The sequence below is a fragment of the Carassius gibelio genome, chromosome B4, assembly GCF_023724105.1.
Source record: "Carassius gibelio isolate Cgi1373 ecotype wild population from Czech Republic chromosome B4, carGib1.2-hapl.c, whole genome shotgun sequence".
In the NCBI taxonomy this organism is placed as follows: Eukaryota; Metazoa; Chordata; class Actinopteri; order Cypriniformes; family Cyprinidae; genus Carassius; species Carassius gibelio.
This window is the reverse complement of record NC_068399.1, coordinates 455,818-482,227: the sequence shown is the minus strand read 5'-3', so window position 1 is coordinate 482,227 and position 26,410 is coordinate 455,818. Positions and strand designations below refer to the sequence as shown.

Genomic DNA, 26,410 nt, shown 5'->3' with positions numbered 1-26,410 from the left:
CACTGGCTGCGTGGCGTGAGCGCCGCATCTCTGAAGCGTCCCAGAAGCGTGGCGGATTCTGTGTCTTTACACACCAGTAGCGTGCCTGACGTGGCGCTGGCGCGCTGCTGCTGTAGAGGGAGACCGTTGACAGACCAGGCTCTTGTCTTCATGACAATAATATCAACTTTTTTTTACACACCTACACCTACGCTTACTGATAAAGGACACTGTCAAAAGTATTGACGGCGAAATAGATTATGTTTGACAGGTGCAATATTTGAAAATCGATAATTATTTATTTATTTTTTAAATTACATTTATATCTGAATTTATGTCAACCTATGGGCTTTCAAATATCAAAATATCATGAATTCATATGTATTTGTGTACAAAATTACATAAAAACAAATTTTTCTATTATATTTTGCCTGGAAATGCTTCCAACACGCGTGCGTGTTGCGGTAAAAATAGGCGTCAGTTCTATTTCTAGCATGCATGTGTTTTCCGCGCGTCTCATGCAGGCGGTCTGTAAACATGGGAGCCGAATTAAAAACCGACACGCCACGCGGCTGAGACGCTTGCGCCACGCATCCAGTGTGTCACCGGCCTTACAGTTACCAGCGCGGCGGTAAGCCCCCCATGTTAAAATTACTTCAGATCTTCTTCTTGTCCTGCAGTTGTGAATCGGTGAAGGACGATGGTGTCTGTTAAAGATCTGCTTGTGAACTCACTGAAGGAACTGGAAGAAGCCGAACTGAAGGAGTTGCAGTGGCGCTTATGGAATGATCATGATTGTATATCAAAGTCTGAAATGGAGAATGCAGATCGGTTAAAAACTGTGGATAAGATGGTGGCTTGTTTTGGACAAGAAGAAGCTGTGAAGATCACTGTGGACATCCTGAGGAAAATGAAGAAGAAACAACTGTCTAAAGATCTGGAGAAAAAACACAAGAAAGGTTTATTTTACTGTGACTATAAAATGACGTACTGTTTACCAGCATGACATTTGACATAATATTTCCTCTATGCTGATGTGATTGTGTGATATATGTTTCTCAGTGAGTATTTCTCTCTCTTTCTCACAGCTCAGACCGAGGGCGATACAAACACATCTGTCCCTGTTGGAGCTGATTCAGATCAGATCAGGAGTAAATAACAATCACTGTCTTTAATGGAAACAAGAAAAAATATATTACAGGACAAGTCATATCAGCAGCAGATTTTATACAAATATATAGAATAAATCAGTGTGTCCCCAATGATAAGCAGTTTACATTTTTATACAAATGTAATGTTTAGTAAAGTTAACCAATAGGTGATATTGTCACCAAATTGATTCAGGTTACATCTACATTAATTCAGATACATTTTCTAATGGCATTTTCATTTTAAAACACTCTGTCCACATTAGCGTTTTTCATACGTTTCTTATCAGCACTGAAATGTAAGAAAACATAAAATTCACCTTACTGCACATATGTAATACCTCAGAAAAGCTCACTGAAATAATACAAATGGGACAGCCATATTAAGTTTTCATGCAATTCTTCTGGGAGGATAATTTTATTGACAGAAGTATCTCATCATTCACTGAAATGTCAAAGTATCACTCATTCACTATTATTTATTTGATCTAAAACTCAGCTGCCCCCATGTTTTGCCACAAGACAGAAACTGTGAGTAAACTTTGTCATCTTGCAGGACTGTAATATTAAGAATGTACAGAGTAACATCTTTAGCAACAGTGTGACAGTGAATAGAACATAACAGACACAATACGAGCATGAACATAGATATGTATTTGTACAATATGCATCCCACGACTAAACATGTCATTTTCAAAAGCATCCATTTTCACAGTCCACACTACAAATCAAAAACAGTTTTCAAATTTATCCACTTTGGTTTTCAAAAAGCTCTATTTTCCTTGATGGAAAGGCCAAAACAGAGAGAAAAACGTGTTTTCAAATGAAAACGTGTGGACGAGGACTTCATATCATCAAGACATGATTACGATCACACATGCAAAAGTTCATTTAAGCAGATCAAAACAGCCTTGCATCCTGTTTAATGTGCTAGATGATGTGGAAACCGTGATGTTAAGATAATCTGAATATATAAGAACATATAAGAATATATAAAAAAAACATTCAGGAACTGTAAATTGGAACCAGGTTGTTGGGGACGTACAGTCCTGTTTCCAACCGTATTTAATTTGTCTGAACTAGTTAGCTTACAATGATGATATGAAAAATATATATTTATATTATATACCTTTATACCTTTTTTATTTTTTATAGAGCTGCAAAACTTCTTGAATACTCAAAAAATCAACATGAAGAAGAAAGCACAATATATATTTGAGGGCAACAAAGAAAATGACACAGATCTCAAAGATATATTCACAGAACTGTTCATCACAGAGGGAGACATGCAAGATGTCAATCAGGAACATGAGATTCTGAAGATTGATGATGCTCTAAAGACCCACAAATTGCTGGGTGAACCAATCAAATGCACAGATATATTTAATGAATTGAGGAAAAAGAATGAGAAGAAAATTGTGCTGACTAAAGGAGTTGCTGGCATTGGAAAAACTGTCACTGTGCACAAATTCATCCTGGACTGGGCAGAAGGAGAAACCAGTCAGGATATAGACTGTGTGTTTTTGCTTCCATTCAGAGAAATCAACATGATTAAAGACCGAGAGGTCAACTTCCATGAGTTTCTGCTGAAATTATATCCTGAACTGAAGGACCTGGAGAAATCAAAGTTATATACAGAATCTAAACTTGCGTTTATATTTGACGGACTTGATGAGAGTCGCCTGCGTTTGAATTTTAACAGTAGGTCACTGAACACTGTTGAGGAAAGATCATCTGTAGATGTGCTTTTTACAAATCTGGTCAAAGGGAATCTGCTTCCATCAGCTCTGGTCTGGGTGACATCACGACCAGCAGCAGCCAATCAGATCCCTCCTCAGTATGTGGGTTTGTTCACAGAGGTGCGAGGATTCACTGAACAACAAAAGGAGGAGTACTTCAGAAAGACAATCAAAGATGAGAGTCTGGCCGGAAAAATTGTCTCACATATTAAGACGTCTCGCAGTCTCTACATCATGTGCCACATTCCTATGTTCTGCTGGATCACAGCCACGGTACTTCAGCATACTCTCATTGAAACCAATGCAGAGAGCATCAGCACAACACTCACTGAAATGTACATCCACTTCTTGCTGATACAGATGAACATGAAGAGCAAGAAGTATGATGGAAAAGATCAAGGACAACGTACAAAGCTCTTACATTCAAATAGAAAAACGATTCTGAAATTAGCCAAGCTGGCATTTGAACAGCTGAAACAAGAAAACATAGTGTTTTATGAGAAAGATCTGAAAGCATGTGGTATTAAAGTGGGTAAAGACACTGAGTTCACAGGAATGATCGCTGAGATTTTTAAGAAGGAAGATGGACTTTATCAGACAAAGGTCTTCAGCTTTGTGCATCTAAGTGTTCAAGAGTTCCTTGCTGCAGTACATGTGTTCATCTGTTACCTGAACAAGAACGAGCAAGAGCTTCAGTTTTTCTTTGAAGATTCACAAAATATAGACAGACAAAAGTCTTGTTTCCCTTTTAGAAGTCAAAATGTCAAATTTCATGACTTAACAAAGAGTGCCATTGATAGAGCAATGCAAAGTAAGAGAGGACATCTGGACCTGTTTCTGCGGTTTCTGATGGGAATTTCACTGGAATCTAGTCAAAACTTGCTCCAAGGCCTGCTCAAACACACTGAAGACACCACAGAGAGCATCAGACAAACAACTGCATACATTAAACAAGTACAAAGCAAGAATATCTCAGATGAAGCTTCAGTCAACCTATTCTACTGCTTACTAGAGCTCAAAGATCATTCATTATATGAGGAAATCATGAGACACCTCCACTCAGATGAACATCCAGGAAGAGACCTCTCATCTTCAATGTGCACATTGCTGACCACAGTACTTCTGATGTCCAAGAAAGTGCTGGATGAGTTCAACCCAAAGAAGTTCACATCATCACAACAAAATTTCAAGAGACTCATTCCAGCTGTGAGATGCTGCAGAAAAGCCATGTGAGTAATTTCACAGACTCCTGTTCAATTAAACATTTAGTTCTACATCACTAAACAATTAAATGTCAAAATACAATGTGAATACTTTTCCTGCCCCCATTATGAAGGGTAACGTTGCAGAAACAGAATATCATAAAATAATCTGACAAACATTTTGTTTTGGCAGATTTGATGGCTGTGGTCTTGATGAAACATGCTGTGAAACTATGTCTTCTGCTCTCCAATCATCAAACTGTCATCTGACAGAGCTGAACCTGAGTAGTAATCACTTGCAGGATTTAGGAGTGAAGCTGCTTTGTGATGGACTGAAAAAGAGTCCACACTGTCAACTGAACATACTGAGGTTTGACATTCACTGAATCACTATGTTAAAATATGTGGATGTGGACAAGTTCCTTCTTGTAACTCTTCCTCTCAGACACAAACCTGAAAGGCTCATTATGCAGCTTATTATGCAGGCCTTTGTTTTCTCAGGTGTAAATCATAACATAATGCACAATAGTTCATACACTCTTTCTACACAAACAGTGTTTTAGAACATTTAAATCAATATATTGTTTTCTGTGAGTGAGTAAACAAGATGATTTTCACATAATTTAGAAAGAAAAATTATAGGTCTCTAAGGTCAGGTCTAAAAGTATTTTTGAGGCCTGGAGAAGTTTTGTCATGCCCTGACATTTGTGCTTTTTTCAGTTACTTATAAACATCGAAATGGCTAAAGTCTAATCTCACTGTAATCAGCAAAAACTGGGCTATAATAATATGTGAGCAGTATGTATGTACATGATTGTGTTTTTGAGAAAAAAAAAGTTATGCTGGTTAGTGAAAAAATACAAATTGACTTGAATAAGGCAATAAAACACATACAGAGCATTGGTTCCCGGGACTTTTGAGAACTGGAGCTTGTAGCCTAGATTTTTTGTCTAAATTATGTGAAAATCATCTTATTTACTCACTCACAGAAATCAATATATTGATTTAAAATTTCTAAGACACTTTTTTGTTTGTAAAAGCTATATGCGGGTAGGCATCAACTATAATGAATATCATTGTGATTTAAACCTGAGAAGACAAAGATCTGCATAATGAGCTGCATAATGAGCCGCATAATGAGCCTTTCAGTCAGCTTGTGTCACTGAGAGGGAGGAGTTACAAGAAAGAATGTAAGGACAAAATAAATGTATAGAATTTTATGTTTGTAATTTATTTAGAATATATATTTAATTATCCCACAACATAATTTAATATTCACCTGAGAGTGCAGCTAAACAGTTTATTAGGAACAACCAAAGCTGACTTTCAAAGCTAAATTTTTTGCATCATTACTCCAGTCACACAATCCTTCAGAAATCCTTTTAACACTCTTATTTTCTAAAAAAAACAAAAAAAAAAACATGTATTGTTATTATTATCATTATTATTATTATTAATGTTGAAAAGAGCTGATAAATTGAGGGGATAAATTGAAAGAACAAAATTGTGTTACATTTGTAACATTTACATTTATTTGTTACATTTATATTATTTACATCAAGCTTTTGAATGGTATAGTAGTGTATATTGTTATTGAAACTTCATAATGTTTGACTTGATTATACATTTAGTCAGGAATTATGGCTTGGAAAAAGTCTAACTAGTAAAATGTTTAAATGTTATGTGAAAACTAGAATAATTATATAAATATATAAAAAGAGACTTACTCATGTTTATGATCTCTGCTGAATAAAGCGCTTCACTCTTTTTTTACTGAGGAAATCCAAATCTCAAATCCTGAGGTAAAGGTTTTGTTGTTATTATGTCTATGTACAAAAAAGTAGACCCTTTACAGAATCTATTGATGTATTGCTCTTATCTGTACGATCAAAACTGAAAGTGTAATTGAAGTTCTTTTCGGGGTTATCAGGAGAAAATGACTCATAACGCGTATATGCGTTAATCGACACAGAGGGTTTAAGTGCTTTGTTGTTGTATACTTATTATAAAGTGTTAGCAATACAGTCTGCAACAAACATGCACTGCAAATGATAAACTATATGAACTAATAAATTAACTTTGAAATGGCTGTTTGTTTTATTCTTTTATACAGGCTGTGTGGGTGTAATCTCACTGCTCAGTCCTGTGAAAGCTTGTCCTCAGCACTACAATCCTTAAATCTCAATATGCTGGACCTGAGTAACAATGACCTGAAGGATTCTGGAGTGAACCTATTTTCTAATGGACTGAAGACTCCAAACTCTAAACTGAGGATTCTGAGGTTTGAAATTGAAATGCCTAATTTATTATTTTAAAAGTTAATTACTAAAAAAATAACACAGTGTTAAGATTTATTCTGTGTGTAATTACTGTTATCTTGTTCAGATTGCCTTTATGTAATCTCACCACTCAGTCTTGTGGAAGTTTGTCATCAGTTTTACAATCCTTAAACTCTGTCCTGAAAGAGCTGGACCTGAGTAACAATGACTTGCAGGATTCAGGAGTAAAGCTTCTTTTAGATGGAGTGAAGAGTCCAGCTTTTCAACTGGAGATACTGAGGTAAATGGTTTTCCATCAAATAATTAACAAAATGCTACCATAATAAATGGCTGTTGAATCTTGTCAACAATGTTGCATCTGTTCTTTTGCTAGAATGCCAGAACAACAGACAATAACAACCTTATTGTTGTTAAATATATATATATATATATATACAGGGCTTGACATTAACTTTTTTGCTCACTAGCCAATGTGGCTAGTGGTTTTCCAAAGTTACTAGCTACACAGCATTTTTACTAGCCACACTTATGTTGTTGTGAAATTACCTGATAAACGTTGACTATGGCATGCTAATATTTACTTTAACTAGATTTACAAACCTTTTAAATGTAAAACCACTGTACACACCCAAATGAAGACAACATAAATGTATAACAATACAGGTCATTATCATTATCTCTGATAAGGTTGTGCGTAAAGCTTTTTTAAATAAAACCATGTATTAAACACAGGAAATTGATTGATAAAACATTGATCAAAATTAAGATACAATTATACAAAACAAAAATCTTTTAAAAAGAGTTTTCTATAAAACAAAACTTAATGAAGTCGTCAAAATCATGCTTTACCAAAGAAGCGCAGTTGCTCCCCAGTCTTCAACTTTTCTTTTGCCGCCTCCATCACTACCTGCAGACTGATCTCGTGCATCATCTTCAAGAGCCAGTTATTCAGCCAATAAAGTGTAGGCCTTTGTATTTCAAAATTGTGTCTAGTACTATATAAATTACAAAGGTTTAATTAGAATCTTTATTTCAAACAATCTGACTGACCACGACCCGAATATCATAAAAAATATTTTTTCTAATTGCAAACACTGACTGAGCGCTATAGAGTCAAGCGATCTGTGATATTTCTCAGTTCATCTCGATGGATGCGCAGTGCACCATGTACACTAAGTAGACATTCAAAAGGCCCTTTTTACAGCGGTATAAAGTGCATTTGCAGTCTTTGACCGCTGAGTGGCGCTTTAACCACAAGTTATCAAGTAACAAGTAACAAGCGCATCAAAGCACATTTTTGCTAATAGACGTCAGTTTTGCCTCACTGATGTGTTAGATTTGATGGCTTCAGTCAGGGAAAATGAAAGAAAAACACTGTAGTTAAAATATTTAATATTTAATATCCACAGATGAAAGTTTGGCACTTATGAAGTTATGTGCATTTCTTAGAACGAATTCAAGCAGGATAAATGTCAAGCCTGTGCCTGAGCCTGTGCTTATATTTTCTCTAAGCTACATGGTATTAAACCATATTTTAGATTTGACACATTTAAAAGGTGTGCAGTATTATTTATATTAATTATGCATTATATTATTCAAAAGAAATTGTGGTTTACTTTGCATCAGAGCATTAAAAGTGGTAGCCTATTTTAGGGGGTTGGCTTCATGGATTATATTATTTTCAATTGACAAAGAAATTTTTCAAAACAAGTTTTAATATAGTTATAAACTTATAACTGAGACAAAATGATTAAAAAAACTGTGATGTTATTACCTTAATGCTTATTTTATTATATATAATTTTTTATTATTATTTATTTTTTGTTAATACTAGCCCATCAGCTGTGCAAATTTAGTTTGTGAGGAAAATAACAGTAAATTTTTGTCAGTTATTTTATCTAAACAGATCGAATAATTTCTTCAAGATTTCAGAATAAAATATCCTACTGATAATGTAGTAACACTGTAAGATTACATTTGTTTGATTGCATTATTGCTAAAGTGATTGCGTGTGAATGTGCTTTATCTGTTTAAATCATGCTTTAACCCGAAAATAATCAGTAAAAGAAACAGACAAACTCATATAGCCTTTAACATCCCGCTCGACTAGTGCAGTCATTATAACCTGATCAAGCCATAGCTAAATATGTTTAACATGAATTCTTGCTGAATATGCAGTTATATTAAGGGTTGTTGGCATGAATTGTACTCGTGGTGGAGGCTCCAGTCAGAATCACACCGCTCCACTCATCCTTTTTCTCGGCGGCATGTCTCTGTCAGACTCCAGGGGAGGGTTGAGCCACTCTGAACTACGGGAGAACTGAGTGGTGCTTCGGTGGATGTTAAAAAGAAATCCAATTTTCATTCAAACAAACCGATGTAAATTACAAATTCGAGTTAATTGATAAAATCGATTTATCACCCAGCCCTACTTGCTTTCATATTATTTAATAAAAAAAAAATGCAGCTGCATTTAAATGAAGGTGTGTAAAATGTGCAAGATTTGCACTGCATGTGTGATGGTAGATGTGCAGCTTTTATTCTTATTTATTTTATCTTCATTACAAATCTTGTTTGGTTTCATTTTGGATAATTACATGTAAAAAAAAATTTTTCGTTGTAATGCAAAATGTAAATTAATATTCATATGCAAGTGTTTGTGCAAAAATTATTAATTCACATTAATGACAGGGCACATTAATATTAAACAATCTGTGAATGTCGCATTTCTCTGTCGGAGAGACTCAGCACTGTGAATTTCATCTTGCAGCAGACAAGAAAACATTTGTTTATTAATAAATAATTAAAATGTCTCATTTTTCACAATTATTAGGCTACTTCTGCATGTACTTTGTGGCAAACTTAATGCATGTGCCTGAGCGTGGAATATATTAAGATTTGATTATGTAAATTTAATATAAACCTCTGATTAGTTGAATATAACAAATGAATGACCAGAACTAGAAAAATCTTACGTGGGGACAGACCATTTTTTAGTCTATAACCAAAACAAACAGTCATATATAAACTGGTTCAGCAACTTTGAAAGCCTCATAAGACACTGTCCATATGAAAGAGCAATTCACACCTTTATCTCGACCCCCACAAGCCACACATAACTAACCCCAAAAACCCAACCCCCTCCAGCTGAACAGAATTCAGTCCGTGTTTTGACTCTGAGGAACGGTGTGTTACTGAAACATGCCTGCACTCAGCAGCACTACTCTGTGTATTCATTATATTCTCGCAGCCCATATTATTATTTTCACAAGACCATAATGATAATAACAAATCATCAATTAATAATTAATCATTATTTTATGAAAATCATTTTTATTTGTGATTGTGGCTGTTTGGGGAAAGGCTTTAGGACCAAGCGGAATCCTCTGTTCCCGCCTCACAGCGAGTGGGACTCGCGCTCAGTGATGCAGCTTCACTGTCTGCAGTTTGACTTTACTGAATCTGATTGAGGCAAATACAACCTATTGATCATGAGCCCAACATTTAGCAGGCAAGAAAACATTAATTCTAGCTGAAGGAAGACGTCTTTTATTGAGCTAATGCTGTTAACCCCTTACTCAGGCACGTGCACAGGTAGGGCTCAACCTGTGCAGAACACATGCCCTTTTTGCCCTTACACTCCGAAGTGCCCTTTTTTTGGTGGTGTTTTTTTATTATTATTATTTTTTATCAATGCTATTGGTCACCCTTTACGTCTGTCTGCCTTTTTTTTTTTTTTTTTTTTTTTTTTACAAATATTTAGCAAATGAAAGTTCTTAAAACGAGCTTGTGTAAATCTTATTCGATCCTCAAGCTGTCAGTAAGCTGATAACTCCGCCCCCTCTATATTCATCGAATCAACTGAAGTTCCACAGCAACCGCAGTAGACAACAGCTGAGCTGAACAAAGTTTTGCGAAGGGTAAATAAATATTGTTGTTTGAATAAGCACTACTAAACACTATGTCTATAAAGGCTCATATTTTATTTATTTGATGTCTGACTGACTCACTGAGACATGTGGGACGTCGCCTGAGAGAGAGGGCTAGCATTTGCCAACACTTACTGAAACTGCTTGTGCATACTGTAGCATTTCATCTTTTATAAAATGCGATTTTGGCCAAATGCATTTTACCACAGGAAAAACTGAGCGCTCCGTCTATAGCTACAAAAACTAGTTTGTAACCTGTAACGTTAGATGAAAATATAATGTGATGCCGTTTTAATGACGGACAAAAAAAAAAAAAATCAAATTTGCACACATTAGCTAGTCAAAAACTATATATTGATAAGTAATACAACAACATATAATTTGTTTTTACCATCGGAAAATCATAACAGGTGCGCCCCCGCGCTGTTTCGTACTGGAACTTATACAAAGCTACGAGTGATCCTCGTCAACATATATTCTAAGAAATTTCTTCTTTGATTTATGATTGCTGATACACTTAATTTATTAACATTTAGGCCAATCATGTTAAGGTATACTCTCAGGTCGTTCTCACATGTATAAAATGTAAAACATGGTTTTACTACAGTAATGTAGTGAATTCTTTATACAGTATTTTATCATGCAGAATGTAATTCATGATTCATTCCAAGGCTTCATTTATTTGACGCAAAATACTGTATAAACAGTAATATTGTGTAATATTTTTACAATTTTAAATAACTGTTTTCTATTTGAATATATTTTAAAATGTAGGCCTAATTTATTTTTGTGATCAAAGCTGAATTTTTAGCATCATTACTCCAGTTCAGTACTCTTCAGTGTCACGTGATCCTTCAGAAATGCTTTTCACTGCAACTGTACTTTTCACACTATTTTTATTTATTTTTTCATTGCTGGCTTATTTTATGGAAAGTGTAGTGAATAAGAGACCTTCAAGAGGCCAACATCCCTGGTCCACCACAGTGTCAAATTTTCGCTAGGTATGCGGATACATGTTGGATATGTTATAGTAACGGTATGGCTATAGTTTCTTATAATCTGGAATTGAGTTGGACATAATTACTTAAATTATATTTCAAAAAAGTTTGTCAAAAATACTTGACTCATTGCTCACCTTCCCCTCTTCTCAATGTCTTTCATAACCATGTTAACCAAATAATACAAATTAGCTTATAAAACCAAACAGAATAGCTAAAAAATTAAATATATATATATATATATATATATATATATATATATATAATAATAATATTAGATAATTAGATAATATAGATAAACAGGGTTTTAAGGGCTTCTTTAAACCTAATTACAACAGCTCTTGTGTACTCCAAATGTTATTTGGTTAACATGTTTATGTATGAGTGAAGTATTTTTTTCTCTATAAATGCAATAAAAAAGAGGGAGTACACAAGAGCTGTTGTAATTAGGTTTAAAGAAGCCCTTAAAACCCTGTTTATCTATATTATCTAATTATCTAATATTATTATTATGGTTGTTATTAATCATGAATAAATCTAAAGCTTTTGAGACTATTATGTTGTGTTAATTGAATTTGTCAAGAAGATGTGACCATTTCTTCCTTTTATGCAGGCTTACTAAATAATCTTGATATAAAAAAAGGGGGGGGGGGTGCCCTTTTTCAGTTTCAGCACATGCCCCTCAAAAGGTCTGTGCACGGCCCTGCCCTTACTAGTAACCCCCCTTTTTTGGCATGGAGACCGAAATTACATACCCAAAATAAAAAGGTTTCTGCTCATGATTCTTTCTCACTAGATACATAATCAACCTTTGTTCACAAAGCTGACACTTTAAAGTTTACTGTTCAGGAATCAGAATCACTCAGACTGTTATGATAATAGAGATATATAAGCTCAAACATAAAAACAAAAATAAAAATATTAAAAACATATGTTTTAAATGTATTTAAAAAAATGTTGATGTAGGAAATGAGTTTGAAAACACAGTGTAGCTAAGGCCACAAGTCTTCCAAGACTTCATAAAAAATTTCATAATCGAATCTGTAAAACTGTGAATTTTATGAAATATTTTCTAAGGCCATGTCATGTGTGTTTTTAGAGAAGGCTAATCAGATTGATTTATGGCCCTTGTCATCTCTGTAAGATCTCACATGTAAACTTTCCTGTTCTCTTTGTGTATGTTTCACTGTTGAAAACTGCCCGAATCATGATTGTATTGTTCTCACCAAACGGTTCTTTCACACCTCCGCCAAGTATGACACATTATCCGCATTATTCTTTTATCATTATTCTTTTGTTTTTATTCCACCTTTATTAGCCTTGATTGTGGTTTTTCAGGCTTTACAAAGCAACAAAGCAGCAATCTCACTTCAGTCTCTCTTTGCATTTAGCCCTTATTTATCAAAAGTCTTACTATAAAAATACAACAAAACATTTTCTTACGACCTTACGTGAATTATTGAGACAAAAATGCATTATGAAGAAGAAAAGCACCTGCTATTAGAAGCATTGGTGCTAACGTTAGCATCAAGCTACATCTGACAATTTATGAAATTATTAATACACTTTTACTCAAAACTCACTTTAAACCCCGATCGAGTGTTTATAATAACTTCCTTTAGTGATCAGGGGTGGAATTTGGTCGTTTACTGTTGTAAAAATATGTTATTTGTAGCCTTTTTCATCGCTGCACAAGTTAGCATTTCCGATGTACATTTTCGATTTTTTTTATAAAAACGCCCCAGATCTCAAGAAATTCTCATACCAAGCTTTACTATCGTAATCGCGGGTTTATTATTCGGATATTTTGTGTGTACAGAGGTGTTTCAGTGTTGTTTTGGCCAGATAACTACCAGGAAGTGTGCAGGAAGCATGTGACACGATGGGGCGGTGTCCAGATATGAAACTCTAAGATTGACGTTTGAAAGACCCAATCAGAGTCTGAGTCAGACACCGCACGAGCTGTGACTACTGCACGCACACACAGATCGCTGGGAGAGGCTGTTTATCATCTGATCGCGTAAATCCGTGGAAAATGAATAGAAATGACGATTCTGTCTGAAGAAATATGAAGTAAACATCAGTAAATATATCCATATATCTCCGCAGATATGCATCTTTGGTCTGTAAATCCTTATTGACGCTGTTCAGTGAGTCTATGTGAACACAAATAAACCGCTCTTGACGTGACTGAATATGAGTGAGTTGTGAATTTCTATTCAAAATGTGGCATAATACGGATTTATTATTTTGCACTCCTGACATAAATCACTAAATATCTGTCACTGCAACAATGTTTTATCAAAATATTGGTCAAATATCGAAGCTTGAGTCTTTAAACTTTCCATTGATGCACAGTTTGTCCAGATGAAGTAAGACAGTGATGTTTAATGTGCTGTGAAAGTGAAACAATAATAAACTGGGGCCGTCAGCGATGTTTGCACGCAAAGGGGTTAAAGGGAGAGAGAGAGAGAGAGAGAGAACCAGTCTAGGGCTATTCTTCAACTTGGAGCTCATTATATTGAAGTACAAATCCAAACACCAGAAATGTTATGCATTTTATGAATAATGAAATGTTATCAAAAATTATGCATTTTATTTATTCACATGCAGTATGGTTGTTGCAGTTTTAGCAGTTAAAAGCAATTTTTTAAACTTGCATTTAAATACTTTCAAACTAACTTTAAAATATCAAGGAGTTTATAAATTAAAAATGGTAAAATGTCACAGTGTTAACAATGTTAAATAGCCTAAATGAACTTATGTTAATAATATAATTCGATTTTTTTACATGAAAAACTCCTGTATAAAATGGGACAGCAACCTTTATATCAAACAGTTTTAAATAGTCCACAGCTGAGCAACGCGAGAGGGGGATCTGCGCCACAGCGCGTGAAGTGAATGTGATGAACAAAGTCATTTTCAGATGAAAAAAAATAAAAAATAGCCTAGAATAGGCCCATGCATGCTCTGCTCTGAAGTATATAATACTTATAATTACTGTTAACCCAGAGTAACAAATTTTAACGGATTAATCGCCTTTTTTCATTTGCTGCATGTTTGCTTTATTTATTTATTTTTAAACACGCTAAAAAATAAAGTAAGTTTGTGAGAGAGAAAAAAATATTAATCGTGTATAGGTTTAATTTTAATGTATTAATCTACTATTTTCGTTTGCTGCATGTTTTTTTATATAGATTATATAATTCATGTATAAATTGCATTTTATTACATTTAGAAATAATAACCGCTGGCCTAATAATGTTATCATGTACAAACAGGATATATTTAATTTCCTTCACTTTACAACAAATCCTTTAAATTTAACAAATATATCAGAACAAAACAAGAATTACAATATAGAATTCTAATGGATAAATATAATTGCAGTATATAATAATATAGGCTTAGCTATAAACAAACAAAAAATAATAATAATTTAAAGCTAAGCATAAGGGAAGGTTGGGCTTTCTCATTCTCTCACTCGGGAGAAATCCGTTTCCATATTCGTGATGTTGCCCATTTGAAGCTTAAGTATTATTTGTGAGGTAAAAAAGGCTTTGTTCTACACGCGTGTTTCAGTATCCATGGAAAAAAAAATCATAATGAGCAATATGTGGAGTAAGTGGATCACTGCTAATGCTGAATGTCTGGTGAACGACTGCTGTTTGCACTAGACACCAGAGCGATCAAACAGCTGAAATACTACATTTTGGTCACACGTAAGGCATAATTCAAAAATGCAAAGTGTTAGTATTTTGAAAAAAATCAAGAATAAAAACAGAGTTAATAATAATTATTGCTAAATGCTGGACCGTTCCCATTTCGCTCTGCATATGGAACCGGATTTTTTGTTAAACCAAGAATGAACCGAAATGAAAATGAAATGAAAACATTTAGCTTTTTATCAGTATATATATATATATATATATATATATATATATATATATATATATATATATATATATATATATATATATATATATGCATATGATCCTTTTCATTTTTGATGAGTAGACTGTAGCCTAAGACTATCTTACGTTTTAAAATTAACTCAATGTAAATGTTCTGAATATTTTTTAAAGATGTTACAATGTTATATCATAATGTTATTGTTGTTTTACTTATTCCTTTTATCTCATTTTACAATTACATTCATTTCGCAATCCGTCCCTTTGCATCACCTGGCGGTAGTTTTGCGAATGATTTTAACATGCGACTGAATTACAGTTACGGTACACGCGGCGGTAAAGCCCTATTAGGCTGTCTACCTACTGTACCACAAACTCTTGTGTGAAGGCGCACAAATCGCCATCGCTTTCTCTCACGCACACGCAGAGACCGAGAGAGAGTGAATTGAGGTACTACATTTAAACAATAATAAACTTTTTTGTATTTTCCTGTCAAAATAACAGAGTTCTTATGGAAGTCTTCAGCTTTTAAGAACAGCCGGGTTTTCAGTTAGTGAGTGATCTTAATGCACAAACGGCGATCTCATTGGATGGCGCTCATCTATTATCATCCCTGTTTTGATTTCATCAAATCAGTTCAAGCGAACGCACGAAACCAGATTAATATTCATGAATCCAGGAGCTCATTAATCCTAAGTAATGCTAAGTGTGTTTTATAGTTCTTAGTATTATAATTCGTATCATTATTATCCTAGAATCTCCCAGTGTGGTTCAATAAAGTAATCCTGAGTCTGATTCTGATATTTAAACAGACATTGTTTCTAATGCTAAAGTTTTTTTTTTTTTTTTTTTAGTTTTTAATCCCTTTTATTAATCTTCTACATCCATGCACCACTTTTATTATGCAATAAGAAGCTACTTTTTTCCATCTTAATAAATAAGAAGCAAATATATAGCAGACAATGAGGCACCAGCATGATCACTTGCATTTCATGTGAACTGGAGGGCGCCGAAACTCAGCTTGTGCCTCACAGAAAATCACTTGTGCCTTTGAGAAATATAGGCTATATATTACAGAAAGCTTGAAATATCTAATTTTAAATGAAAATATTCAAACCAAAATAAATGGTCTACTCTCTGATTATGTAATCCATATGAAATGTGCATTTCTGTCTGGCGTTCATGGTGAGTCCACATCGTCAACTTCATCTTAGCAGTGACACAGAAAACACCAGTTTATTCCTAAACAATTAAATGTCTCCTTGCTAATTTAGACACATTCATAATCATTACTTTAACCGGTTCTTTGTGGCAAGTTTTATGCGTGCAATCATAACGCTTATTATCCTGTAGCCTATAGCCTATTTAAGTAATTAAATTAATATAAAGGGGCGATTTGTCCATGAATGGCTTAAAAGAACAACTACTAGTCGACTAGAAAAAAAAAAAATCGGAGGCAGCCCTTATTCCACATTTTTTCGAACCAGCAGGCCATTCTGAGTTGAATGAGTGACCCCACGGAATCAGTGAGTGGAGCAAAATGTTCACAAATGGGCTCTCCGTTCACGAGCTCTGATCAAGCTCTGGCCTATAATTTTACTACTTTTAAAAAATGTGGGGTCAGGAAGCGGGTTGGGTACAATATATTATTTGTCATTTTTTATGAAATATATATATATATATATATATATATATATATATATATATATATATATATATATATATGACAAAAATTATTAGGCCCTGGCACATGTTGCCTAATCCCAATAGATTTCAGAATGTCTATAAATGCTGATCCTAATGCATCTTTTTTATTATCAACATGGAATACTTTATCCGCAGCGAGCATTAACTCTGATAGAAAATAATGTCATACCAAATATTGGCTCATTTTGGAATTCATGAGAGCTAGGTATATCCGGTATATAAGAGCTAGGTATATAAGTTCTAGAACAACATATTCTCCCATCCAGATGTCGTCTCTTTCAGGAAAGATCTTGCATTATCCAACATCACAATGCCAGACCACACACTGCATCAATTACAACATCATGGCTGCATAGAAGAAGGATCCGGGTCCTGAAATGGCCAGCCTGCAGTCCAGATCTTTCACCCATAGAAAACATTTGGTGCATCATAAAGAGGAACATGCGATAAAGAAGACATAAGACAGTTGAGCAACTAGAAGCCTTTATTAGATAAGAATGTGACAACATTCCTATTCCTAAACTTGAGCAACTTTTCTCCCCAGACATTTGAAGACTGTTATAAAAAGAAGAGGGGATGCCACACAGTGGTAAACATGGCCTCGTCCCAACTTTTGTTGATGGGACAAGGCCATGTGTTTTTTGTTCATGGCATCATTTAAAATCTTATTTTTCCCTTAAAATTATACATTTTCTCAGTTTAAACATTTGATATATCATCTATGCTGTATTCTGAATACCGTATTTTCCGCACTATAAGGCGCACTTTCAATGAATGGCCTATTTTAGAACTGTTTTCATATATAGGGCGCACCGTATTATAAGGCGCATAGAATAGAAGATACTGCAGTCAAACATTTGACTGGGTTTGCGTTATGCATCCACTAGATGGAGCTGTGCTTAAGGGGATGTCAACATTTTGACAGAGCACCTTGATCCATTTATAAGGCGCTCCGGATTATAGGCGCACTGTCATTTTTTGAGAAAATTAAAGGCTTTTAAGTGCACCTTATAGTGCGGAATATACTGTAAAATATTGAAATCTGAAATTTCCACATCATTGCATTCTGTTTTTATTCACAATTTGTACAGTGTCCCAACCTTTTTGGAATCAGATTTGTACTTGAAAAAAGACTTTTGAAAAATACTTAAAATATTACTATAAATTATTGCAACACTTCCCGGCAATGTTGTTTTCGTCAACGATGACGATAACAAAATTTTGTTGCACTTTTTTTTATGACAATAATGCGATGATGACTAGCTAAAAATGGCTCTAATGTGACTAAAACATGACGAGACGTTTTCGAGTTTTCGATGACGAGACGAGACGGAACGAAAATGATTATAAGTCTGATGTTCACAATGCATATTATATCTGCCTATTTTGGAGAAGCACCCGGCTGCAGCCTGCAGATCGAGGCGGGGCTGGACCTGGGACGGGGTTGCAAGTACTTTTAAATGCGCACTTCAGCAGCGCAGCACACTGTGACTACATGTTGCTTTGAGCACATCATTCTGCACCCGCGATGTGCATACGCGCTTTGTGCGCTCTGTTTTGAAGTGTTTCATATTATCCTGGGTTTGCGCACTGAAAGATTATTAAAAGCCTATATTTTTATACCTAGCCTACACAATACATTTAAAATGAGCATAATTTAATTGAATATTACTTGTGTGTAGTGTAGGCTATATAAATACATACACTTCTTAGCTCTTGACATTCATATATAAATATAAAATTGTGATATTTGCTGCGGGGTGAGGGCTTTGATAACTCTCTCTTTTTTGACCATACATGTGTTGCTTTGCATCCCTGAATGTTTGTGTCACTTTTATTAGACAGGGTTGTATGATGTTTGTGTTTACAAATAATATGCATCTTGTTGTTGCACTGGCAGACAAGTTGAAGCACAAGTTGCAGACCAAAAGTATGTGTTCCTCAATAGCTTATATTTTGGGTTTTAAGGGTGTACTCACACTGCCAGTATGAACCGTGCCTGAGTGCGTTTGACCACCAAAGCGCGGTTCGTTTGACTAGTGTGAGTGCTCCGAATCGTGTCCGGGCGCGGCTCGATTGGCCGGCCCTGGCCCGCTTGGAAGAGGTGGGCCAGGGCACGGTTCAGTTGGACTCGGGCGCGGTTCGCATGCAGTGTGAGCGCTAACGGCGCTAGCGGAAAAGGACGCTTTGCATCACGGTTTTGCGACGCTCCAAAACCAACATGGCAGGGAAAGGGTCGCTTTGGTCTACGGCAGAGGTGCAAAACGCATAAAAAAACTAAAAACTGCAAAGTCCTTGCTGCACTTCAGCTGGTATCTTGCAAACATCCTCATACGAGCAGCACGATTATGTGAAAATGTTCGCGCCACTAAGGCGACACATCTGTTTAACAACAGGCTGTGGACCAAACAACACAAAATTATCCACAAAGAAAACAGAGCGATGCACTGTGTTCTTCCTGTTTATCCCGAAACCGTCGCACCATAATGACGTAAGCGTGCTCCGGCACGAATGCTGAAACCCTATATGTGAGTGCAGGCCAGAGGGGGAGTAGGGAGGGGGGACAATCGTACTCGGGCCCGGTTCATGGCAACCGTGCCTAGTGTGAGTACACCCTAAGACTAAAACTAAAAGGGCTGCCAAAAACAACACTGCTTCCCGGTCATGTTTTTAACAGTAATCTTGGGGGTAGACTCATTTAAAATAATGTAATAATCTGGTTTTAGCCAGGCTTCTGTCAAACACAGGAGATGCAAGTTATAATCTTTGGTCATATCATTTACACAAAAGTGCTTTTGTAGAAAGAGATTTAATATTAATGTAAAGTTTTAACATTTGTTGATCTGCATTATATCTGTTTTTTATTTGTTGAACCAATTAAATTGTTACCATTAAATTGTTTTGGAGTTTTATGTATTTGCTTTTTTGACAGACACAGGGCTCTATAATACACCCGGTGCAATGCGACGCAAGGTGCAGCGCAAGGGTGTTTGCTAGTTTCAGTCCGGCGCGGTTCGCATTTTCCCGTCCAGCGTCACATCGTTTAACCTGTTAGCCAGAGGCAGAATGCGGGCATCCTAAACGCGTCTAAACTCTCACGTGTCAGTGTTTACAAATAGATTAAATGAAACAGGACAAATTTAATCTTGACAAACTATGTATCATTATAAAGATCTAAGCTTCAAGCAAAGCATCAGATCGCTGTTTTTCAATGGAAAGCTTATAATGACTGTATTTGCTACATTTGTGTATGCAGTACACTTAAAAACATGAACAATGTTAAGGCTGTACATACCAGATCCGTCATAATAACGAGTCATAAACACATCCACAGCTGTAAATCCCGGTTTAGTTAGAAAGGTAAGGGTCCACTGAACGACATCTCATGAAGGATGTTTAGTCAAACGAAGCAATAACGTTGTAATATGGATCATAATTCCTTTGTTTACGTTTCAGTTCTTCAGCGACAGAACTGTTTGTGTCCGTTATGGAATAACTCACGCTCAGAAACTGTGTCTTAGTAGTAAAAAAACGGCATGGTTTTGCAGCGTACAGTGTCACAAACAGAATGAAGCGATCCACCGGAAAAAAGAATGAATGAAAGATAGGCAAAAGATAGTATATTTGAATTTTGGCGCTCTCTCGTGACGTGCTCTGACGCACCTTTCAGCTGATGGAGGCGGAACTTATAGCGATCACTTTTTTCTTTGTTTTATTTTTCAACAGTTTTTATATATGTGAGAGTGTGTTTTATGTTGAATGTGAATGTAGTGCAAATCAGCCCAAATCAGCTTGCTATTACTGTATGATCACGGCTATCAAAGTGAACGCGTCTATATGAATAGAGAGAGTGGATTATTTACTTTATGGCGCATTTGTGTTATTCCCATCTGTATAATTGGCCATCAGCACTTATTTGTATTGTAATTTGTTGTAAATACTGCATTTCTAGCAATCTCAGAATTTCCTGTAAACAAAGTTAAATCTTTTTTATGTTCCTTATTATTCTTATTTAAGGGGAAGTTGTGGCCTAATGGTTAGAGGGTTGGACTCCCAATCGAAGGGTTGTGGGTTCTAGTCTTGGGCCGGACGGAATTGTGGGTGGGGGTAGTGCATGAACTGCTCTCTCTCCACCTTCAATACCACGACTTAGGTGCCCTTGAGCAAGGCATCGAACCCCCAACTGCTCCCCGGGCGCCGCAGCATAAATGGCTGCCCACTGCTCCGGGTGTGTGTTCACAGTGTGTGTGTGTGTGTTCACTGCTCTGTGTGTGTGCATTTCGGATGGGTTAAATGCAGAGCACGAATTCTGAGTATGGGTCACCATACTTGGCTGAATGTCACTTCACTTTTTTTCACTTTATTTATCTTACTCAAATTATTCTTATTGTATTTTTCTAGTGCTCAAATAAATCACTAAATGATGTCTAAGTTTCTGTCTATTGTTTTATAATATAAAACTGTAGTGCAAATCAGCCCAAATCAGCTTGCTATTACTGTATGATCACGGCTATCAAAGTGAATGCGTCTATATGAATAGAGAGAGTGGATTATTTACTTTATAGCGCATTTGTGTTATTACTATCTGTATAATTGGCCATCAGCACTTATTTGTATTGTAATTTGTTGTAAATACTGCATTTCTAGCAATCTCAGAATTTCCTGTAAACAAAGTTAAACCTTTTTTATGTTCCTTATTATTCTTATTTATCTTACTCAAATTATTCTTATTGTATTTTTCTAGTGCTCAAATAAATCACTAAATGATGTCTAAGTTTCTGTCTATTGTTTTATAATATAAAACTATGGAGTGCTATGTTTAATGACTAAATAGTTTGTAGAACCCTTCAATACAGTTGATAAAAATATATATATATTTGGTGGGGGTGGGGGGTGTAGACATAGTCTCATAAAAATATTTGCAGGAGTCTCATTTTTCATGATATCTTATTCAGATTTGAAAATGAAACTCATGAGACATGTGACTTTCAACCCATTACTTTTCTAGATTGCTCCAGTACTGAATTCATGTATTTTTATATCAAATAAAAAATATTTAAGTGTGGTAAAAAAAAAAAAAACTCAAAGCACTTCAGTGTCTATAACTTTTCATATTTTTGAGCATTATCAAATCTGGTTCCAAAGACACCAAAATTATGTTTGTAACACACTGAAGTAGGAAACGGTTACAATTATAAGTTAGGTAGAGCACTTTCAGCTGTGAGTCCCATAATGGAGGGTCAGGTTAACAGGTTAATTAGTAAATGCATTTGCCCTCATTTTTGTGCTCATTGGCATGCTGGTCTAAAAAAGAGGTGTGTTCAGGAGCATTGCTGGCGCAATGCCATTTCAAGGAGCTGAAAACAGCCAGTGCCATAGACCAGCTCAAACCTGGTCTAAAGTCTTGGTGCAATGTTTTTTCTTTGTTATTTAAAGAGTTTGTTAGCACATAATGTTATATTAAAATTACTTGAATACCCTAGATTTAACAAACCTATATTCCATACAAATGTACACCACCAGTGAAAAGTTTCCACTTTGCCACAGTCCATTTTAAATGAGCCTTGGCCCAGAGAAAATGCCTGCGCTTCTGGATCATGTTTAGATATGGCTTCTTTTTGACCTATAGAGTTTTAGCCGGCAACGGCGAATGGTACGGTGGATTGTGTTCACCAACTTCTGGAAGTATTCCTGAGCCCATGTTGTGATTTCCATCATAGTAGCATTCCTGTATGTGATGCAGTGCCATCTAAGGGCCCGAAGTATGGTGTTCCGGCCTTAACCCTTACGCACAGAGATTGTTACAGATTCTCGGAATCTTTGGATGATATTATGCACTGTAGTTGATGATAACTGCAAATTTTCTCTGAGAAACTCCTTTTTGATATTGCTCCACTATTTTTCGCCGCAGCATTGGGGGAATTGGTGATCCTCTGCCCATCTTGACTTCTAAGAATCACTGCCACTCTAAAGGGGGTCTCTTTTAATACCCAGTTATGTTGCCAATTGACCTAATAAGTTGTAAATTGGTCCTCCAACTGTTCCTTATATACATTTAACTTTTCCGGCCTCTTATTGCTACCTGTCCCAACTTTTTTGGAATATGTAGCTCTCATAAAATCCAAAATTAGCCAATATTTGGCATGACATTTCAAAATGTCTCAATTTCAATATTTGATATGTTATCTATATTCTTTGAGGAATGAAATATAATTTTATGAAATTTGTAAATTATTCCATTCCCATTTTACTTATAATTTATACCATTTTTTTTTTTGGAATCGGTTTTGTATTTTGGAACAAATAAATACATGCTTCTTGAGCTGAAGAGAATTAAAAAAAAAAATCTTACTGAAAAAAAACCTTAGACTTGTAGCGTATTAAAGCACATTTTCTAAAGTGCCTAAATGTAAAAATTAATGAAAAGTTCTAATACTGAACACACTATTGATTTATTAGGATGTGACTCATATTATTTTTGTGTTGCTGTCTGCTCTAGCTCCCGCCCTCCCTGTACAATAAATCTATGTGATATTTGTCACTGCTAAATTTTTTTATGTGACTTTACATTCGATATTGATGTCCTTTAGCACAGTATTCTGAATGATGATAATAATGGGGTGCTACTGATAGCCTAACAGATACAGTTTAATACTCAACTATGGTAATAAAGACAAAACTATCTAGTTACAAAGGAAAATCTGAACTTGAAGCCCTGAACAGGTCAGTGATGTTTCAAAATTTGACTGCTTCTTCTGGCCACCTCTTTTATCGAGTCCCACGCATCGGTTCTGTTTGGAACCGTTTGACGGAAGTGTGGAACACATGAGCTGATTCATATAGCATAGCACTGCCAGTCAAGACTAACCGATTTATGATATTTTTATTGGTGCTGCCATAGGACAGTCCGGGCCTGCTTCCATCCTCTATCCATTGTACTTTCATCCTATTCTTTGTCATTGCTAGTCTGCTTTATCAAATCTACTTTTCACTGTGTACATTTGTGCTGAAAGTTTTAACCACAACTGTTCTATAAACTAAGAAAAATATAAATTCATCATTAATAAAAAAAATGTTTTGAAAAAAACTGTGTCATTTTGGTGCAAATCTCTCACGTGGGCAGGGCTAGCAGCACATTCTCATTGGATAGTGAGTTTTTTATTGACAACTGCAACTGGAAGTGTGGATTTCTGAAAGTGTTGTATTTAAAAGTGTGACTGAGAATCTGCAAGCAGCTTCTTGTTTCATTTTGTAGCACAAAGTTATACATTTCGTTTTTAAATCCTATCATTATATAATTTATTTCACTACTCTGTCAACATAAGATATCAGGAGCAGTATTATGCCACTATCGTCTGTGATAATAGTGTTATTTTTAGTCTTATTTTATTTAAAAATTAAATACAAGATGTACTGTATTACATCCAATGATTTGGGAAAATATTTTTTTCTTCCTGCTAATGCTAAATGAGTGTAAACGTATATTTTACGTAAACAGTTGTTTTTACTGAATAATCATTTAAAAAACAGATACAGCATTATGTGCACAACAAATAAACTAATGTAATGTGCACTTGTGTTTATAGGTTATCTGGCTGTATGGTGACAAAAGAAGGCTGCAGGTATTTGTCTTCAGCTCTAAGTTCAAACCTCTCACACCTGAGAGAGCTGGATCTGAGCTACAATCACCCAGGAGATTCCGGAGTCAAGCTACTCTCTGAAAAACGGGAGGATCCAAATTGTTCACTGGAGACACTCAAGTATGTTAAGCAGGTTTTATTATTTAAACTTTTCAGTGTCTCTTTGTATATCAATATAATCTTAAGGATTTCTAGGGGATGTAACAATATAAAGGATTTAAAAATCTTAACTAAATTGCTCAGAAAAGACAAATTAAACAAAACAGAACTTTAAAGGGGGGGGGGGGGGTGAAATGCTCGTTTTCACTCAATATCCTGTTAATCTTGAGTACCTATAGGGTAGTACTGCATCCTTCATAACTCCAAAAAGTCTTTAGTTTTATTATATTCATAAGAGAAAGATAGTCTGTACTGATTTTTCCCGGAAAAAGACGACTGGCTGGAGGCGTGACGTGTGGGCGGAGCAAAAGAATCATGAGCGCCAGTAGGCTTCTGCTTTGAGAGCGTTTGGAAGCTGTGACATTACCATGAGGACAAAACCAACCAAAACAAACCATGGCTAACAGTCAGATTCAGCCGTATATTTATGATCCAGAATCAGATCCAGAGGCTGAAATTTAACAAGAGCAGCATCAGCAACGAAGTCTCTATGTGGTATGTACTGAAACTGTATATATTTGCTTAGCAAATATATTCGGTTTTGGAAAATGACTAAGTTCCACTTTGTCGTCTTTTTTTTTTTTTTAAGCTGTACATGTGGAAAGTGCAGTTTGATGACAACATCGCATGTTGTTTACTTGATGTGCTTACGCGCCGATAGCTAAGTTAACAACACAGAGATATCTGAAGCAGTTTTACTCACCGCATGTGGTTCCAACACACGATCAGGACCCTTTTTCGTTGGGACTGCATTATACTTAAGAAATAAACGATGCAGAAGTGCCCTTAGGACCCATATTAGGAAATTCCGCTCCATCTAACATCACACAGAGCCATACTCGAAAAAATTTTTTCGAAACTTGTGACAAACCGGAAGGAGTATTTTTGGAACAGAAATACTCCTTCCAACATACAACTTAATTTTTGAAACCTTATCCATGTTTAGCATGGGAATCCAACTCTTTAACAGTGTAAAAAACTCAGTATGCATGAAATAGCATTTCACCCCTCCTTTAACTCCCTGGCTACAAAACAGGAGTAAACTGTTAGAATACAACAAAAATAGCATCCACCACTACGGAAGAATATAATTCTATATTTCTTTGAAACAAAGAGAATGCTGAATAGCAATAACTGAAAAAAAATATGCATTGCATTAACAGTGCTTGTATTTTACTGCCTTGTATTTCCAGGGCTTGCATTTTTAAGTCCTGAATTTTAAACATAGCCATTTATTAAGCTATGCATATATAAATTCAAAATATGTCACACAAATTTTCATAATTAAAAATTCAGTAATTCATATTCACCTTCCAGGATTCACTTTGAAAAATATTCAATCTGTTCAAACATACAATATATAATATTTGAAAGGCAAGTTTTATTCCATTTTATTTAACTTTCCAAATTTGCTTCGACAAATTCAGTGGCTAAAATTTGGCAGACAATTTGCCATTGCACATCCGGGAGCTGCTGGAATAGCAGTAGAAGACCAATGCATGATCTCCATCTCCTTTCATTTGCTCACCAGTAGGTGGCGCATGTGGCTGTAGAAGTTAGTAGAGGTTTTGATTATCGGGGCCAGTATAAACTTGTGAAAAGGCTGATTGTGTTTGATTCAACTTTTTCACTGTTTCCCATAGCCTGCATGTAAGCAGCTTTCTCTATCACAAAGGAGATTATAATGCTATTTTACCCAATGCTGAAGTACAGAACTAA

At 35.5% G+C, this 26,410-nt stretch overlaps 1 protein-coding gene across 1 annotated transcript; it reads left to right on the top strand.

Moving 5' to 3' along the window:
• Nucleotides 1–425: 425 nt before the first annotated feature.
• LOC127956310 (NACHT, LRR and PYD domains-containing protein 3-like) lies at nucleotides 426–26,410 on the top strand. The gene is made up of 7 exons (XM_052554151.1): nucleotides 426–938; nucleotides 1,068–1,130; nucleotides 2,283–4,095; nucleotides 4,262–4,438; nucleotides 6,454–6,627; nucleotides 24,479–24,652; nucleotides 26,335–26,410. The coding sequence occupies exons 1-7, from the start codon at nucleotides 680–682 to the stop codon at nucleotides 26,408–26,410; spliced, it is 2,736 nt and encodes a 911-aa protein (XP_052410111.1). The 5' UTR covers nucleotides 426–679.

Excerpts from the sequence above, each read along its gene's own strand:
- LOC127956310 (XM_052554151.1), top strand. The coding sequence starts at position 680 with ATGGTGTCTGTTAAAGATCTGCTTGTGAACTCACTGAAGGAACTGGAA. Across the intron at positions 939-1,067 it reads GGAGAAAAAACACAAGAAAG|CTCAGACCGAGGGCGATACA; the intron begins GTTTATTTTACT and ends TCTTTCTCACAG. Across the intron at positions 4,439-6,453 it reads TGTCAACTGAACATACTGAG|ATTGCCTTTATGTAATCTCA; the intron begins GTTTGACATTCA and ends TATCTTGTTCAG.